The sequence below is a fragment of the Engystomops pustulosus genome, chromosome 5 (genome assembly GCF_040894005.1).
Source record: "Engystomops pustulosus chromosome 5, aEngPut4.maternal, whole genome shotgun sequence".
Lineage (NCBI taxonomy): Eukaryota > Metazoa > Chordata > Amphibia > Anura > Leptodactylidae > Engystomops > Engystomops pustulosus.
In genome coordinates this window covers 69,193,869-69,213,440 of record NC_092415.1, presented here as the reverse complement: position 1 = coordinate 69,213,440, position 19,572 = coordinate 69,193,869, and the positions used below count along the sequence as shown (strand labels likewise).

The following is a 19,572-nucleotide window of genomic DNA, read 5'->3' as shown; positions in this document are numbered from 1 at the left end:
TTTTCTCATGAAGTTGAAGCACAGATGGGTTTTTTTTTTTTTTTTTGTACATTTCTATTTATTAAATATTTTTTTTTTTTTATTGGGGCATTTATACCTGTGCTGACGTAGAAATATTATTTAGTGTTCAGCATATAGAAATGTTGCGTTTTTATCTAACAAGCCTATGATATTTTCTAATTTCTAATATTTTCTAACAGAGTTTACTGTGTCATGAATAGGAATCATTTGCCTTTGTTTTAATATAATACGGATTACCCTTTGTCATTTTACTGCAGGTCAAAACAATAAAGCCAGAACAGCATCTCTGAGCTCAGATGAGATTTGCACTTCTGTGTGCATGCCTGACCAGCGATCTTTAGTCACTCCATCTCTCTTGTCAGCTGTATGTGGCTTATTGGAGAATTTGCTTGTACTGAATCCTGAAGATGTAGGAAACATCTTGTCTGACAGACATCTCTTGACAGATCTGATAAGGTGCAAGGAAAGAGCTAGTTTGTTTATTTTATTATTGCTTTCAATAGTTTTCATTAAGAAAAACTCATTTTTGTAAAGTTTCTGTTTCTATAAAACTGCTTTATTTAAAGTTAAACGTTTATTTGATGTTGTTGGTGTGTATATTTGTGTATGTATGTATTTATGTATGTATGTGTTTGTGTATATATATATTTTTACTTGATAAAGCATAAGCTATTTCATATATACTTGCTGTGTTCAGGTCTTCTGAATGTAAAAATGAATTGTATGGCAACCCTTTTAGAAACAAGTACCCAAACAGCAACCCAAAACCCACTTGGTTATAGGAAACTCCTAACATGGCAATTTAAAAGACTTCTACTACATGGATGCATCACTTCTATACCAAGCCCACTCACATGTTGTCATGTGCCTCCTGGAACAGCATCAGTTCTTCTTTTTTTTCTTCTACTCGCTTAGTTTTTGATGAAAACCTCTTTTAAAATTATGCAAATGATGCTGCCTACTTCACAGGAGTCCCTTCTGATCCATTGTCTGCTAATTATTCACACCTCCATTCAAGGAAATCTGGATTGTCATTGTAGCTTCCCTCTATGACCCCCAAAATAGTGAAAACTGTGCTGCTCAAAACAGGAACTTTAATAGCTCCAATAATCCGATACGGTCTGCAGTTTCTCGCTCTTCCTGTACTGTGTGTCCCTTTAAAATAGCACCGATCGTGGTATCTTCTGGGCTGCCTTGGTGTGGATCATGCATTGAGTCCTGTCTGGTGAACTGGGTGCTGAGGCAATGGCCCACGTGCACACCAAGGGCTCTGATTTCCACGTCTGGCACCCATGCACCACCACTGCTCTATAGGATATACCATAGAAGTTCACTCCAACTACAGGCTCTTCAGTAGTGTTTTCTGTACATGGGATTATTTTGTCTTGATTGGACAGTAAGGGTCAGCAGTGTCCTTACTACCTGCAGGAAATTTTCATGTAAACCTAATATATGGCCTTGCCAAATATAGCAGAAGCTGTGTCAACCTGCAACACATGGATGGAATAAAAATGTTTGCAATATCCTTTCTCTTTGCTTGTCCCCTGCTACCAGTCACCTCACTAACTAGGCCACAGTGACAGTGTGACTAATGTAATGTCACGCCACGCGATCCCATAGTCTAATGACTGCCTTGGGACTTTAGATCTGTGTGGACAAAATGTCACTGCACCAAACATCTCCCCTGCCTTCTGCTATTAAACAGCTTGTATTGTCACGGTGGCCTGGTCATCATACCAGAGCATGATGTGGGTTTTTTTGTTTTTTGTTTTATAATTTTTTTTTTTGTGATTTTAGAGTGTACATGTTATTGTAAAGATCGTGGTGCAATAGCAACAATAGCTCTTTAAAGGGGGAACCTGTCCTGAACAATAAGGACAATAACCTTCACTCACCCCACTCCCCCCCACACCTTTCCACTGTGCCTTTTCTGAAAAGTGCAGTGCAGGGGTCTCAGCTTAAGTCTGTCTCCCCCCACCAGTAAAATTGCTTACCAAACCTTTTCTGTCTATGTTCACTCCGCCCATCACAAGGCGGGTTGCGTGAAATGGTGCTGAGATCTGCAGTTACTCGCTCACCATGCAGTGCGAGGGACTGCATTCTGGTAAGGATAGGGAGAGGACGTCCTGTCTGCCGGACTGAGATCTGAAGAGACACTGAGCTGTCAGTGAATAGAAGGATATGTGGTTCACTTTCAGCCTGGAGAAATTGTGACTCTTCTCTTCAGAATTGACTCATTTGGGCTTATTTGCTAAGGGCACATTCACATGGCCGTCTGCGGGGACGTACATGCCGCCGCAAATTTGCGGCCGCATGTACGTCCCCATAGACGGCAATAGCGCAGATACGGTGCCACACATTTATAGCACCGATCCGGGCCGCACACCGCAAAAAGATAGAGCATGCTCCATCTTTCGGCGTGTGTGCGGCCATGCGCCGCTATTCTCTATGGAGGGAGGAGGGGTTCTCCTCCTCCTCCTCTCCAGCACACGGCGGTATGCCCGCACGGCGGGCATACCGGGTGTGAATGTACCCTAAGGGTCGCACTGCTCACTTTCGCCTGACTTTGCACCTTTTTCAGGGATTACACGGCTTGCACAGGTATTTAATGGGTGCCTGCGCTGGAGTTGTGTCACACACTTCCATGTGACACAAATTAGGCGGCATGCCGTCAGACTGATTTGGAGTGAGTGTGGGTTTTAACTTTCAAATTATGTTGCAAGCCCTAGCACTTACATGCACCACTTAAAAGATGGTGAACTCTGGCGTACCTGAGCAGGGAAGCGATGCAGGATATCGGGCGAACGATCTTAGTGAATCGCGGCACAGTTCATTATCGCCGGACAATGCACTTTCTGTGAACTACGGCGACTGGCTAGGTAACTGTGCCCCAGTGTCTACTCATATGCATATCCAAAAACAGTTGTTTTAAAGATACAGAGCCTCAGTAGCAGATCATTTTCGATGATATGGGGAGGACTTTTAACCCTTTACCAGCAGGTATTAAAGGGAACCTGTCACCAGGAGACCCATTTTTGGCACTCCCCCAGTCCCCACTGCCAAAGTGTTTTTGTATAAAAAATTGGTTTTAAAGAAAAAAAAATATGTTATATTGTATCTTTCATTAGCATCTGCTGTGTGACTAGGCAGTTGCCCAATAGGAGGGGCTGGAAAGGAGTAGTTTCCCCCCACCCTTGGGACACATGTGACCTTTTCAAATATATGAATAACTCCCCACACCGTAGAGGGGATTGGCTGTAGAGGAGCAGGGGGCGTCGCTAAGCCAAGTGATGGGTATTTTCATATATTTGAAAAGGTCACATGGAGAAGCTGTTCCCCAAGGGTGTGGGGGGGGGACTGCTCCTTTCCAGCTCCTCCCATTTGGCAACTGCCTAGTCACACAGCAGATGCTAATGAAATACAATATAACATATCTGTTTTTCTGTAAAACCAATTTTTAATACAAAAACACTTTGGCAGTGTATGTACTATGCTCTGTGGGGACTATAAGAGTGCTAAAAATGGGTCTCCTGGTGCCAGGTTCCCTTTAATGGTGTGAGAGCTAAAAGTCTTCTTTAAATAGCTTATCAAGCAGGTACTGAAAGTTGGACCTCCACCAATCTAATGTTACTGGCATATCCTAAATTTAAGCCATTAATTCAAGTTTTAGAATACTGCATTAAAATGTTGACCAAAAATTATCTAGTCATCTGCATAAAGTAGAATCCATGTGCTAGGTACAGTATTGGAAAATATACATCTGTATACAATCGAATAAACCATTTGTAAAATATTTTTCTATAAACACAGATTCTCTACTATTCATGGCTGCATGTTCCTGTTTTGTCTTTTTTTCTTCATGTGATTAAAGTTTAATGGAAGCACAAATGTATATATGTCATTACGTGTGTGTTGCATGAGTAAGAGCTGCATAGCTGAAATGATGGAGCCCAGGGCAGCCATCCCTTGTACATTTCAGTGTGTCCTTGCTGCATCTGCTGTGTAATGTAATCTGACCATGTAGAAAAAGCTCCTGATTTTCCTTTGTGTCCTCTCATTTCCAGTCTCGTAAAGCCAGCTGTGCTAGAAAGATGTTTTTCTGATCTCAAGACTTCATTCAGCCCTGAAGGTCGTGCTAGAAATGTAAAGTCACAGGTCAGTTTTCCTTCCCACACATGGGCTAATACAGTTAGCACCATGTAATGGAATTGTGTTGAACTTTTCAGCTCGCTAGGTACTTGGCTGTATTCATTTAGAATCAGTGGAATTACCTTTATTGAGCTGTTTTCTGATAGAAATGTGTTATTATCTAGTATGTTGTTCTGTTGGTTACAAAAAACTGAGGACCCCATCTACCCTTCACTACCTGAATCTGGTCTAAATCTCTTCCGTTGTTAAAAGTGGAACAATGAGACTCTCCTATTCAATTGTTAATATGCAATGGAAGGATTGCTATATAATTTCCATAGGATGCCTATTTTCACTTCCCTATAAACCAGAGATTCTTCACATATGCAATTATGTCTCTCCTTGACCTTCATCTACCTTCTCTCCATTCAGTCTGTATAATAATATATAATCTTTAAATAGCGCCATCATATTGTGTATCACTTTACAAATCATCCGGGACATATACAAATATAATAATACATGTATAATAATATACAAACAGTCAAATGGAACAATTGGAGTGAGGGCCTGGCTCACAAGAGCTTACAGTCCATAAGGATGGAGGGGTGACTCAAGAGATATAAGAGCTTGTATAATTCTCCAGCCATTCTTTCCAAGGGAACCAAGTAAAATAATTTATTAATAAATAATAATGCTGTTGCTTGAACCAGCCATCGCCATCTTGTATACAAAGTCCAAAGTCATTTGGACTGCAGAGAAGCCTGGAGCTTGGTATCTGATGTTTGCTGTATAACAGACGCCAGGAAGACATTGGATATAGATTAGTAAAGAGAGAGTTGACATTTCATGCAGTTAGAGAGTGTGATAGGCTGCCTAAAGAGATGGGTTTTAAGAGCACATTTGAAACTTTGGAGGTTGGTTATTGGTCCGATAGCCCGGGGAATGCAACTCTCAGATGACGGTGATGGACTTGGGGAAATCTCCTGCTATTTTATCTAGACAATCTCCTAAAAAAAATTTGGAGCGTATTGTGAATGTCGTAAAAACTGATGTCACTAGAAAAAGATGTTAATACATTTTTTTCACCGATTTTACCACATTTGGAATTTTGTTCCCGCTTCCCAGTACAAGGTATGGAATAATAAATACCATCACTGTGAAATGCCATTTATTACGCAGCTATAAACCCTCATAGAGCTCTGTACACAGTAAGGGGTCTGTCATTAAGGGGTGAAATCTAAAGATCTTTCAGCTTTTCATAGTAAGATGGAGAATTCCGAAGATAAATGTTATTGCCACCCAAAAGAAAAAATCTATGAGAAACCCAAAGCATTTATTGCCCTTTATCAAACATGGAAATTAAGTCCTCTTCTTCTTTCCCTTCATCTATAGCATGTGTTTTTATTTTGAACATTTTTATGGGTTAATTCAGCAATAGGCCATCGGTCCTTCATATCCTCTGAATGTAGTCTTAAAGAGAACCTCTCAGGGTCAATTTGGGGCATTAATCACCAGAGTAGTAATCTTGACTTTACCAAGCATGCACATGGGTACGGCGCATGTGCAATGAACTGGGGTATTATTCCGGCTTCACGCGCATGAGGCGAAAAGGCGTTCGACGGGCATAAAAAAAAAACAATGAAAAAGTATAATCATTTTATGCTAATTTTTTTATTACCTTTTTAAGAAGTAGATAGTCCTGCCAGTTTCATCCTGATCCCCAATTCCAAATAAAAAATGCTGTGACAAGAAGACCATTTCAAAATCCCCCTCCTTTTACATAATTATATCCACCAATTGGGCTGAATAGTGCTTTTGCACCCTACAGACAAATTTCCAGGGCTGCTACTGGATCTAAATCCCTACACCAAAAAGGTTCAGGTAATGGACCAAGCTAGATTTCTCTCTAGCTTCTGTTTGTACTAATTGTGGTTTTGAACCCCATAGCAGGTTTATTCCTAAAACAATTCTCATAGTATAGCGCTGTTGTGAATATATAGTGAAAGAGTCAAGATAGCGTTACTGGTAATCAGATTTCTCTATAACTTGGAAAATAGCATGGAAATTTCCACTCTCTAACATCACAATTATGGTTTACTTTTTTCTATGGTATTTACTGTTGTATTTGTTGTGTTACATAGGTGCATATCCTGCTTCAGTACCTGTCTGCATTGACCAGATTTCTGGAGTCATGTTTGCTGGTTAATGTTAGTTTGCTGACAGAAGACAAGTTATCTCCATTATTGGCAACTTTGTTTTCGGTGCTGTTTATACAACAAAAGAAAGCTTTTGGTATGTATGGTTATTGTAGTTTGTTTCATTTTTTTCTAAAGACACAATTTATTAACTCCCCAACACTTCTGTGGCCCCTGGTCTCAATCACGATTCTCTCTTAGTTGAGAGGCTGGGGGAGGCTGGTATTTCAGATGCCCATTACTTTAAATCTTTCAGATTGCTCCATGCAACAGAACTGGATATATCCACATAAAGCCTGAAACAAGAGCTTTACATTCCATTTCCACTCCTGACTTTATTTGGAGATACCTCTGGCTCTTTAGTACCTACAGTGTAATTCTCATATTCTCATGTTTAAAATGACACCAGAACTGTGGAAGAGATCCAAAATTGTGTTTCTTTTGTTCTTGGCTACTGAAGTGCCACCATGCCATCATTTATAAGCTACATACTTTATGTGAGAAAAGAGTTAAGGGATTTTCCTTCTTCAAACTATTCATGATCTGTTCATTACAGATGAAGCGGATGACTTTGGGTTTAGCAACTGTCCCAACTCTGCAGGCGCCACTCTTGCACAAATAAGGCTACAATAGGGCCACTGCACTAGAGCGTTTCCTGTACCCTGGCCAGTCTATAACATAGTGGTGTGGTCAACAGCTCCGCATTTGATTATCTTTGGTTAGGGTGCGATACCCAACACCCATCACACATAAATAACCTATCCTATAGTTTAAGCCCTGAAAAGTCAGATGTATAGTGTGTACATCAGATTCCAGCTTTCATTCTCCACAGCAGATTTTTATAAACATAAAGTTGGTGTGATGATTTTCATTAGACTTGTGTTGTGAACACCATTACTTTGACCACCAATTTTATACTTAAGTCAATAATGCTTTAGTACGGAGACCCCTTTGGGGGACAAATGGCCCTTTCACATGGGTTGCCCTAAGACCACCGGAAATATTTGTTTTCTGATGGCCTTTGGAATCAAGACAATGGAGAGTGCCAGCTTCCCCATATGGAAGTGGAGCAGTGGAGCTTACAGCATTCCTGTGGCTAATGGTGGCATCCCTGTGACTGCTGGCTACTGGGGTCATCCCTGTGACTGCTGGCTACTGGGGTCATCCCTGTGACTGCTGGCTACTGGGGTCATCCCTGTGACTGCTGGCTACTGGGGGCATTTCTGTGACTGCTGGCTACTGGGGGCATTTCTGTGACTGCTGGCTACTGGGGGCATCCCTGTGACTGCTGGCTACTGGGGGCATCCCTGTGACTGCTGGCTACTGGGGGCATCCCTGTGACTGCTGGCTTTGGGGGGCATCCCTGTGACTGCTGGCTTTGGGGGGCATCCCTGTGACTGCTGGCTACTGGGGGCATACCTGTGGCTGCTGGGGGCATCCCTGTGACTGCTGGCTGCTGGGGGCATCCCTGTGACTGCTGGCTGCTGGGGGCATCCCTGTGACTGCTGGCTGCTGGGGGCATCCTTGTGGCTGCTGGGGGCATCCTTGTGACTGCTGGCTGTTGGGGGCATCCCTGTGACTGCTGGCTGCTGGGGGCATCGCTGTGACTGCTGGCTGCTGGGGGCATCTCTGTGACTGCTGGCTACTGGGGGCATCGCTGTGACTGCTGGCTACTGGGGGCATCGCTGTGACTGCTGGCTACTGGGGGCGTCTGTGTGACTGCTGGCTACTGGGGGCGTCTGTGTGACTGCTGGCTACTGGGGGCGTCTGTGTGACTGCTGGCTACTGGGGGCGTCTGTGTGACTGCCGGCTACTGGGGGCGTCTGTGTGACTGCCGGCTACTGGGGGCGTCTGTGTGACTGCTGGCTGCTGGGGGCATCTCTGTGACTGCTGGCTACTGGGGGCATCGCTGTGACTGCTGGCTACTGGGGGCATCGCTGTGACTGCTGGCTACTGGGGGCGTCTGTGTGACTGCTGGCTACTGGGGGCGTCTGTGTGACTGCTGGCTACTGGGGGCATCGCTGTGACTGCTGGCTACTGGGGGCGTCTGTGTGACTGCTGGCTACTGGGGGCGTCTGTGTGACTACAGTGGGGATTACAGTTATGAAATAGCCACAAAAATAATTTTATTGTGGGAGTCACCACAACATGAGGTACTGTATTAAAGGCTTGTGGATTTAGGAAGGCTGAGAACCACTGATCTAGATGAAGAAAGTATGCTCTGCACTAATGACAGTGTTACTCTGACATATAAAAAAACATGAAGTAATAAATTTGGAGAATCAGGCATTTAGGCTTACATTAAATGTATTCCTTTTAAACAAGCCTTTACCTTGATGCTCTCTTTTACATCTTCCTATTACTATCCCTCTAATGGGATGTCCTCCTAGCATCAGATGTAATTGTAATTTACATTCAGTAATGCGCCATTAAGTAGTCCTGCAATTGTACTTACTCTACGATTCCATTCAAATTGCCAGGTTTGTTTTCCTCACTCTACTAAGTGCGGTTGAACAAAAATTAATGGTAACTCAGCAATGTACAGCAGAAAAATCGTTGAGCTAATGGACTTTTCAAGACAAAATGCACATGGTAAAATTTTGCGGAGCATTACCCTTTAGGGGTTGCAGTGTGTTTTTGTAGTAAAGTATAGTAGTAAGACTTAGACAAGTGCAGATCTGAAACTCATCAGAACCATCGATTATATTAAAAATCTGGAACTGATAAATTGTATCTCAGGGACACAAGTGTAAGTAGTTGAGCTGTTTCTATAAATGTACAGGCGGTCCCCTACTTAAGGACACCCGACTTACAGACAACCCATAGTTACAGACAGACCCCTCTGCCCACTGTGACCTCTGGTGAAGCTCTCTGGATGCTTTACTATAGTCCCAGACTGCAATGATCAGCTGTAAGGTGTCTGTAATGAAGCTTTATTGATAATTCTTGGTCCAATTACACCAAAAATTTTGAAACTCCAATTGTCACTGGGGCAAAAGAAAAAAAATTGTCTAGAACTTCCATTATAAAATATACAGTTTCGACTTACATACAAATTCAACTTAAGAACAAACCTCCAGACCCTATCTTGTATGTAACCCGGGGACTGCCTGGTATTGCATACAAATATTAAGTGTTGTTTAGCAAATTTTTAACTACCACACAATACTTTTCCAAAAAGGTGTCTAAATTCACTATTTGCCATGTCACTAGCTTTTACCCTGGTGAACTACTAGCTTATGTATACTGCCTGAGAATTAGAACACTTAAAACTACAATACTTTATTGATAATGTATTAAAATTGAGGCCACTCTTCAGCCACAGATTAAGTAAAACAGGCAATTCAGTGGGTACTCAGAGGTAGATTCGAAGTAACCCTTAACTTTTCAAGGTCCCATTAAATATTAGCCACCCTGTCTCCCACTGAGTGAGGTGTGTCTCGCTACCCTGCAGTCAAATTTGATCAGTTGTTGATCACTGCAAAGTGCCTCGTAGCAAACACACTACTTAGGTGCTGTTCACATTAGTTATGCACACATGTCTTTCCTATATGCTTCCTCCGCCTTATGCGTTTCAACACTCCCCTATTTGGAAGCGCATCATCAGAGGCTTATAGAATAAACTATAGGATTTTATATTGCACTAACACCCTATCCTTGTGCGTGCAGTTGCCGACATGCTCCGGCACTATTGAGGCCGCGTGTGCGCGCGGATTATACAGAGAACGCCACGCCCCCTCACGGGGAAGAGCCAATCACAGCGTCTCCAACTGGAAGAGGGCTCGTCCATGCACGACCAATAAGGTCACCGCACGGACTCGCATAGCCTATCAATCCTAGTGACAGGATTGTTGAATCACGGAGTACTCATGTCCACGGTATCCATCTGGACCTATATTATTCAAATACGGTCCAGGTGTCATGGCTATTATCCAGTTATTGAGCAGTCCCGACGGCAGGCTGAGACATATACAAGTTAAAACAGGGGATCGTTTTGCGGTTAGTCACTAGACATTAAAGTGTTGTTGGGTTAGAGGTATATATATATAGGGAGGGATCCCTGAGATGTATGTATCATGTTGTACAATTCCTATGATTAGGGTTGGAGGGTATCTGCAACATCCTAACAGGGGGCCAGGTACTACAGTCGATACCTCGGCCACACTAAATATAACGTGATTACAAGTTGGGTAACACCTCAATCTCAATTTATCCAGGATGGGGGGCATAGATGAACATGCTCATCCCCCAAAAAAATAACACGATCAACTCAATTGAATTAGTTGATCCATAAAGATGAAGCAACCAGGTTGGATGATGTAGCCACCACAAGGCAATTGCTAGATTATAAAAAGCAACTGTAGATGATTTGATCATTCAGACCTAAAGGTTTTTCCAACGAGCTTCACGTTGGAGGAGGATTCGATCAGGATCCCCTCCCCGTATTGGGGGTGTCAACAGCTCTACCCCCTGAAATTTAATGCTCTGGATGTCGCCATTGTGATTTTCCCCGCAATAGTGGTGTCCTTCGAATTTTTTATGTCCCTCACGTGTTCTCTGATTCATACCCTGAATTCTCTTAATGTCTTTCCAACATATTGAATGCCACACTGGCATGTCATCAGGTATATTACTCCAGGACTCTTGCAATTATTGAATTGCCTATTTTTGAATGTAACTCCACTAGTGAATGATCTGCTTGGGGAGATAGATTGGCAGGCTTTACAACCACCACACTTGAATGTACCTGCCGGTGGTTTGGGCATCCGTGTATCCCCAGACGGTGGTCCAAGGTGACTGTGGACCAGCTTTTCCCGTAAATTTTGGCCTCTTCTGTATGTAATTTGGGGAAAGTCACCAATCTGGTCTCCTATATCAGGGTCCAACTTAAGGACCTTCCAATGTGTCGCCAAGATGTCCCTCACTGATTGGTGTCGAGAATCGTAGGTCCCTATGATTTGCGTGGTTGTTTTTGAACAATCTCTGACCTTAGGTGTAAGTAGATCGTCCAGATTACTTATCATCACAGCTTGATGTGCCTCTTTCAATACCGTATCAGGATATCCTCTGTCCTGAAATCTAGATCTCAGATCTGAAGCTGCAGATAGATATTCCGACATTTTGGAGCAATTTCTTTTCGCCCGGAGATATTGTCCCTTGGGTATTCATTCCCCTTTTAAGTGGTTTCGGGTGCCAACTGCTCCATAAAAGAAGGGAATTTGTTGCTGTCGATTTTCTATATATCTTAGTGCTCCCCGTAGCAACCCCCCTGAGCTGGTGGTAGAATCTGCCATTAAAAGTGAAAAAGTTGTGCTCAAGCACAAATTTTAAGAGGGATAACGTGAACTCGTTATGTTCACTGAATTGAGTCACCCTGGTTTTTAGAAAGGTGCTCACAGCAGGATACCCGATATCGTGGGGTATAGAACTGTACAGGGCTTCAACATCCAATGATGCTAAGAAGGTTTCTGAATCAACCATTATGCCCTCGATCCGTTTTAGCACGTCCGTAGTGTCTCTTACGTACGATGATAGCGATAGCACATACGGACGAAGAATACGGTCCACTTATAGACTGGCATTCTGAGTGACACTATCAATGCCAGATACAATTGGGCGTCCCTTAAGGGGATTACATCCCTTATGGATCTTGGGAAGGCTGTAAAATGTCACAATCTTCGGATGTTGTGGTTTGAGGAAGTCCCTCTCTACTTCACTGATCAGGTTAAGGTATCTAGCTTTATCAAGGATGTATGTAAGAGCTTTTGTAAAGGTAGGGGTAGGATTCTCATCCAATATCCGATAACAGGCCCCATCCTTCAGGATATTTTTGCACATCCCTATATATTGTTCCCTATTTAGAATGACCAAGTTTCCCCCCTTATCTGAGGGCTTGATGACTATCGAGTCATCACATATCAATCCCTGGATAGCTTGATGCTCTTCCTTATTGATGTTTGAGTATGGACCCTGTATGTGGTCGTCAAGAGTTTTTAAATCTTCCATGACCAAACTCAGGAATACATCTAGTGGGGAGTCATTACTCACAGGGGGGAATTTCTTAGAAGATCTCTTTAAGTCAGTGAACGGGCCTTCACCCGGGTTTTGTTCATTTTCATTGATAAGCTCATTCATGACTTCCAGACACTCAAGGTCACTCTGCTCTAGCCCAAGTTCATAACACTGTCTCCTATCGTTTTGAACAAAAAATTTTTTCCACTTTAATTTTCTTATGAATAACTGTAGGTCCTTAACCCAGTTAAATCTGTCAAAGATTGGTGTCGGTACAAATGAAAGCCCCAGACTACTAGCTTCCTGGGGAAATATCTTTTAAAAAGTTGCCTTTTTTATGTGAAATATAAACCTTTGTTTGTTTGTTTTTTTTAAAGGTAAATCACCTCACAAGTCATATGCAAATGAGCAGAGAAGAGTCACATTTTGCCACAATTTTGTCACTTTTAGCGGTTGAATGGGATTGCTTCAGACGCTTCTCTGGTCCATGGTGCAATGCTTTTGGTGTCATATTAAACTTAAGAATCTCATCTTTCAGATCACATCAGGATAGGGGCTCTAAGTTCCAGAACCAGAGATGTAGGCGGTTAAAAAGTGGGAATTGGATTTTAATCTGCAGCTCTCATTTTTGACAACGTCTGTAACTGCCTGGATCCTAGTTCTTCTTTTTGTAAACATCAATGAGAAAAGTGTTTCTTTTGCAGTAATGTGTCGAATACTTTTACTAGGGAGACCAAGGAATGGGGAAGTAAACAAAATTAAATATGATCACCCCAGCCTGACTCCCCATTCCTATAAACAACCCTTTCCTTCCCCCCCCCCCCCCCCCCGATCTGTGTACAGTTCAGGACAGACTGGAAGTGCAGAGCATCCCATGACCTCTGCTACCAATCTCAGGCCTCTGTTGTCACTGGAACAACGGTTATAGTTAGTGGCCTCCATACAGCCTAACAGCTTAGACGGCTATTGACCACAACATCTAAGGCAGTGATGGCTAACCTATGGCACTGGTGCCAGAGGTGGCACTCAGATCCCTCTCTGTGGGCACCCAGGCCATCACCAGAGAGGACTCCAGGTATCTTCCTGCAGTCCCAGACAGCCCAGGACTTGCTGTGCCTGGGACTATTTTCTATTATATGGGTGCCTCAGGGTGCTTTTATCAATGAAAACTGTGTCAGAGAAGGGAGTATAAATCACACATTAAATTTCTGTGTTGGCACTTTGCGATAAATAATTCTTTGTTGAAGTTTGGGCACTCGGTCTCTAAAAGGTTTGCCATCACTGATCTAAGGGGTTACAGATCTATGATTGATACGGTCACTGATCATAGCCGTCATCATCAAGCTGCAAGACACCGCAGTTTATGAAACTAAGTCTTGTTTCCCATTGCATAAACCTGCACAAGTATGTTTGTTACTGCCAGCCCATCAAACAAATGGTAGAAGCTTTTATTCTTTTACACAATTACCAAACATGTCTCAGAATGTAGACATTGTAGGTGGTGGTGTTATTCTTGTATAATGTATTTTAAATATGTTTCTTTTCAGATATAGAGCTAAAAACTGCAATCTATCAGACATGGGCAGACATTTTTTCATTTTTAACCACCTTACTAAGAAAAAATGGAGCAGTTGTTATCACTCCCATAACAGCAGCTTTGACAAAGTGTGGGATTGCATTCTTTGGTAAGATATATTTTGTACATTATAAATAAAATGTTAAGTATTATAGAACAGGCAAAGTAGAACTGAGTTTCTTTCATACAATGGGGCAGATTTACTTACCTGGTCCATTCGCGATCCAGCGGCGCGTTCTCTGCGGTGGATTCGGGTCCGGGCGGGATTCACTAAGGTAGTTCTTCCGTCCACCAGGTGGCGCTGCTGCGCTGAAGTTCCCTGGAATGCACTGATCTTCACCAAGCTGGACCGAGCGAAGATAAGCGCGAGTCCCGTGACACTTTTTTTTTTTTTTTAAAGCAGCGGTTTTTCCGAATCCGTCAGGTTTTCGTCCGGCAACGCCTGAAACCCCCCCCACCCCCACCCGATTTCCGTCGCGTGCATGCCAGCACCGGTGCGCCACAATCCGATCGCATGCGCCAAAATCCCGGGGCAATTCAGGGGAAATAGGCGCAAATCGGAAATATTCAGGTAACACGTCAGGAAACCGCGAATCGGGCCCTTAGCAAATGACCCCCAATACCTAAGAATGGCCAACTTTTTTTGATTTCCTTGTTCTATGAAATTCTGCCTACCTTTAGTCCCCACTAGGGAGCGCTGCTCACAGATTACTCCACAGCTTCTGTTTGTGATGGCTGTAAACATCAAGATGATGTCTACCACGCACTGCACAAAGAGAGGAGATCCTGTAGAGCTTATTTAATACATTAATATTAAGTATATTAACCCCTTAAGGACGCAGCCTGTTTGCAGGTTAAGGCTCGCAACTTTTTTTTGAAATTTGACCAGTGTCTCTTCCTGTGGTAATAACTTTTGAACACTGTTACTTATCAAAGCGATTCTGAGATTGTTTTTTCCCCACATGTTGTACTTCATTTTAGTGGTAAATTTTGGCTGATAAGTTTTGCGTTTATTTACAAAAAAAAGAAAAAAATGATGAATTTTTAGAAAAATTTGCCATTTTCGAAATTCAAAATCACCGCGTTTTCAGGCAGATAGATTTACCACCTAAATAACTTGCAGAATAACATTTCCCATTTGTCTACTTTTCATTTTCATAATTTTTGAAATGTTTGGATAATTTATTTTGACGTCACGCGGCCTACAAATCGAATAGCGATTTTCCGTATTTTCGGAATTGACTATTTTGGGGATAAATACTGTTTGAAATCAAATTTTACATATTTAGCAACAAAACCCCCTATATAACCAACCCATTTTCAAATCTGCACCCCACAAACTATCAGAAACAGCACTTACAAAAATTGTTAACCCCTTGAGATCTTCATAGTAATTGAATCAAAATGGCGGTGAAATTTAGAATGGTCAAATTTTGTCGGTTATACGTTCATTTAGCCCTAAAATTTACACATTTCCAAAAGATAAAAAGAGAAAACTCACCATAAAATTTGTTCTACAATTTCCCCTGAGTGCAGCGACTCCCCACATGTGGACATTACTTGTGTTATGGGGGCACAGCGAGGCGCAGAAGGGAAGGAGCACCATGCAGCTGCCAGGATTTTAGTTTTCTGGTTGCCCCCTTTTGAAGGCTATAAAATGTTCGCTTTTCCGTTATTGGGGCCATGTGACGGCATTTTTTTTGCGGGACGAGATGCCTTTTCCAGTGTTACCATTTTGGGGTTGGTATCACCTATTGTTGAAAATTTTGGAACTTTTTTTTTGAGGTCATGAGTAGAAAAGCATCAATTCTGTACTGGATTTTTTACTTTTTTTTTTTTCGTGTTCACCGTATAGCCTAATAATCCTGTTATCTTTATTCTATGGGTTGATACGATTACGGGGATACCAGACATGAATATTTTTTCTTATGTTTTACTAAATTTGCCAAATAAAACCCTAATGTGGGGAAAAATCTATCATTTTTGCATCGCTGTCTTCCAAGTGGCATAACATTGTTACGTTTTTGGCTACAGAGCTGGTTGATGGCTTGTTTTTTGCGGGACATGTTATTCTTTGCAACAATATCATTCTGGAGTACATATGTTTTGTTGATCACTTTTTATTGCATTTTTAGTGGGATATAATAGGTAAAAATCATAATTTTTGGCGGGTTTTTGACGTTTTTTTTTTTACGGCGTTCATCATATGGGTTCAATAGTTATTTAGTTTTATTCTACGGATTGTTACGGACGCGGTGATACTATATATGTGGGGTTTGTGTTATGATTTAGACTTTTTTGAGCGTTATATGTCTCTTTATATGTTTTGGGGCTTATGGGCATTTTTAGTGATTTATAAGGTAATTTTTTATTGAAAAACATTATTTTGTACATTTTTTACATGATCCACCATGGGATATGAACAAGCAATCATCTGATTGCTTGTTCTTGATAATACTCTGCAATACTAATGTATTGCAGGGTATTATCAGTGCCAGCCTATGCAAATGCATAGGCTGACACTTTGCCTTTAAGATGACGTCACAGACGCCATCTTAAAGGTAAACCCTCCAGGCTTCTCTGGGGTCCCGATCGGACCCCAGAGGAGCCAAAACAGCGATCGCCCCCCCCGAAAACGGTGCGGGGGGGCCGATCGTGGGGTAAAGAGCCCCAGAAGGCAAGTTAAATGCCGCGGTCGCGTTGACCGCGGCATTTAACGGGTTAAACACCCGCGATCAGAGCCCACTCCGACCGCGGGTGTTAGCCGGGGATGTCAGCGGTAAATCACCGCTGAAATCCCGCGGCTAACGATGCCGGTTCGGCTGCTATGCAGCGCTGAACCGGCATCGGCTCTGCGCCGTAGCTGTACTGCGCTGAGCGCTAATCGTCGGAAGCTGCGCAGTACAGCTACGGCGCGGAGCGCTAAGGGGTTAAATTTAAAATATTGTGGACATTTCTGATATCAAAGTTTTATGTATTTTGTCTAGATACCATTTCTGAATGCTTAACACTTTCTGGAAAACATTTGAGTCTGTACATCGGCAGCCTGCAATTTCTATCAGTTCTTCTAGCAGAAGAAGGACATCGGCAGCCCGATGAGGACCATGACTCAAATACAACACTCACTTCAGTATTAGACGGAAGTCTCCGAATGGGAAGTAGCCTTTGTAAAATCATTTTACAGGTGAGTGTTGTTTTGTCTGCAGTTTGTATATATGTAAGGACATACAAATATAATACAAATGTACAGAAGTCTAATAAAGTCAATAACTTAGTGGATCTAAATGGACCAGATCTATTGTCTCACTATTACTTCCAGTATTAGTATCTTACTGTATGCTGGATACTATTTAGAAACCGCTAAGCAGATGGTCTTAGAAGCGAGAATCGTGTCATTTGGGCTGTGGTACAATTCTTTGACATATGTTGGCAGTGAATAAGTTCCTCTTTACAATAATAACCATGCGGTTTCAGACATGGTAGATGGTAATTTATCTTCTGACTTTGATCACCACAAATTTCAAGTTTTTGAAATCTAAAGGAAACTTTTTTTGTTTTTACTCATTGGTTGTCACAGCGGTTTACAGATGATTGATAAATTATCCAAGCCTTGGCACATTGTGGTTTGTATTAAAGAAAACATGTATAAAATCTCATTTTGCAATGCAGACAATGTCATTTTGGCCTTTCATCGGGGTGACATGCACAGGCATTGTTTCTTTGTATAGTATGGTGCTTGTCACTATAGTCAAGTTCACTGGAAAAATAGATTTTTGGCAATGGGAGCGAATGTTTGACTTTTGTGAATGGTTTGTATGTGTAGTTATATTACTTCCAATATAACATTTTCTCATTATTGTAGACATATGAAGAAAAATCTTCAGAGGACCCTCTAAGACAGATCTGTGGGAATTGTTTAATTCTACTCTTGGCCGTCAGTAGAAGAGCCCAGGCGTACAGTCTACAAGGTGAGCTTTTATACTTACACAATGAATTACACTAGAAGAGGTGCAGAAATCTCCTGGATTATTTTCTGCTTCAGTGCCTAAAATAATCACAAAAAATACTTATTCTCTATTCACATTTTTAAAATCTCTGGGCTCCGTGGAAAGAAAAAACTCAAGGTTTGGGTCCCTCACAAGTGTTCATTTGTTACAAGAATTTTGAGCAGAAAGTATAGGATTTTACTGTAGTGGCAATATAGATGAACTTTTAACAGATGATATTGGCATCCGTTGGCTTTCTGATCATTCATTTTTACATTGCGTAGGAAGTGTTTTCCAGTTGTAGCCTCTGAAATGAAGTTGTCTAGTTTTTATTTTCTAAACATTTTTATACTGATTGTTATAGCTCAGCTAATTGATACCAGCATTGAGAAGATTAAGCATATCCATGCACAGCTAACTCTGGAGTCACTTAAACAAGGAAAGTCTTCACAGAAAAGAAAGGTAAATAAAGTTTTTTTTTATACACATGGTGAATCTGAAAAAGTCATTTTTCTTTAATACCAGCTGCCTCATGCACTTTATCAGAACACAAATAAGCTTCCTGAGGAAGTGGGTGAAGGATGCGGGAGCATATATAGCACGTTGAGTGTGGTTAACTTGTGAAACCTCTTATCGGTAATGGCAACAAGTTTACAGATGCTAATTCAGAGGAGCTCTTCTTCCATTTCCTCTTCTGTCCATCTCACAAGCAATGACTGCACAAAGGGGCACATTTACTAAGAACAGTGCAAACTGCACTATGTGTAGTTTACCTGTGTATAGTGCAGAGTCCTCCAGATGCAGGATTTGTGACGCACGTTCTTCATGACTCTGGTTCACCTTTAACGTTGGCTGTGCAACACATTTGTCGGTCTTTGCTTGATAAATGTGACGCTTGGTCTGACTGAGCACCGGAACACCCTGAGCACCCCCTTCAGTACAGAAAATAGTGCAGCTGCACCACAAAAGGGTTGTTTGTGACACAAATGTGGCGTAGACTCTTCTTAAATATTGCTGTTTGCACCTAAAAGAATGTGCAAAGTCCAACAGAAAACTGGCACATGAGCCTAGTAAATGTTCCCCATAAAGTAGATACCATACTGACAACTTTGTAGTCAGCGCATCTGATCACTTTTATCAAATCGTTTAGTAAACTTTGTCTATTTATTAATTAATTATTTTTGTTTACATGTTTAAAATGTAAAAATGGTGTAGTTAGATCCCCCCTATCGTCCCTGCTACACCCTTTTTTTGCTTCTTAAAAAGCTGTATGGTGGGCACTATGGTTATGATTATATCCCCAATTGGGCTTTGATCTAACTTTGGCGCAAACTGAAAAGGAAAAAAACATTTTTAGTGTGTGCTTCTTATTCTGTTTTATAGGAAGAAAATCTTTGCAAGCAGTTAAAAGTTAATATGTATCTTCTGAGGAACTGCATTTACAAAAATGAAGATTGCAAAGTAAGTAGTTATTGACCATTGGGATTTGAAATGACAGTTTTCTGGGCAAATATTGTACATAAAAGAATAGAGATAAAAGAATGGCACATAGAGGATTCCCAAAAATACCCTAAACTGTGATGATAGGGAGAAGTTTCTGTAAGACTGGGGCTAAATGGGAACCTTGGCATCAACCAACCTTTACCTTGCA

General features: G+C 41.7%; 1 protein-coding gene across 4 annotated transcripts in view; it reads left to right on the top strand.

The window, feature by feature from the left end:
- The window catches only part of RTTN (rotatin), a 143,552-nt gene that overhangs the window by 107,378 nt on the left and 16,602 nt on the right, over positions 1 to 19,572 (top strand). For all 4 annotated transcript variants that reach the window (XM_072152310.1, XM_072152311.1, XM_072152308.1 and 1 more), the window contains exons 37-44: positions 279 to 477; positions 4,086 to 4,176; positions 6,294 to 6,444; positions 13,907 to 14,044; positions 16,923 to 17,119; positions 17,798 to 17,903; positions 18,286 to 18,383; positions 19,305 to 19,382. In XM_072152310.1, coding sequence (XP_072008411.1) covers positions 279 to 477; positions 4,086 to 4,176; positions 6,294 to 6,444; positions 13,907 to 14,044; positions 16,923 to 17,119; positions 17,798 to 17,903; positions 18,286 to 18,383; positions 19,305 to 19,382 — 1,058 coding nt within the window. The remainder of the gene's footprint in view (positions 1 to 278; positions 478 to 4,085; positions 4,177 to 6,293; positions 6,445 to 13,906; positions 14,045 to 16,922; positions 17,120 to 17,797; positions 17,904 to 18,285; positions 18,384 to 19,304; positions 19,383 to 19,572) is intronic.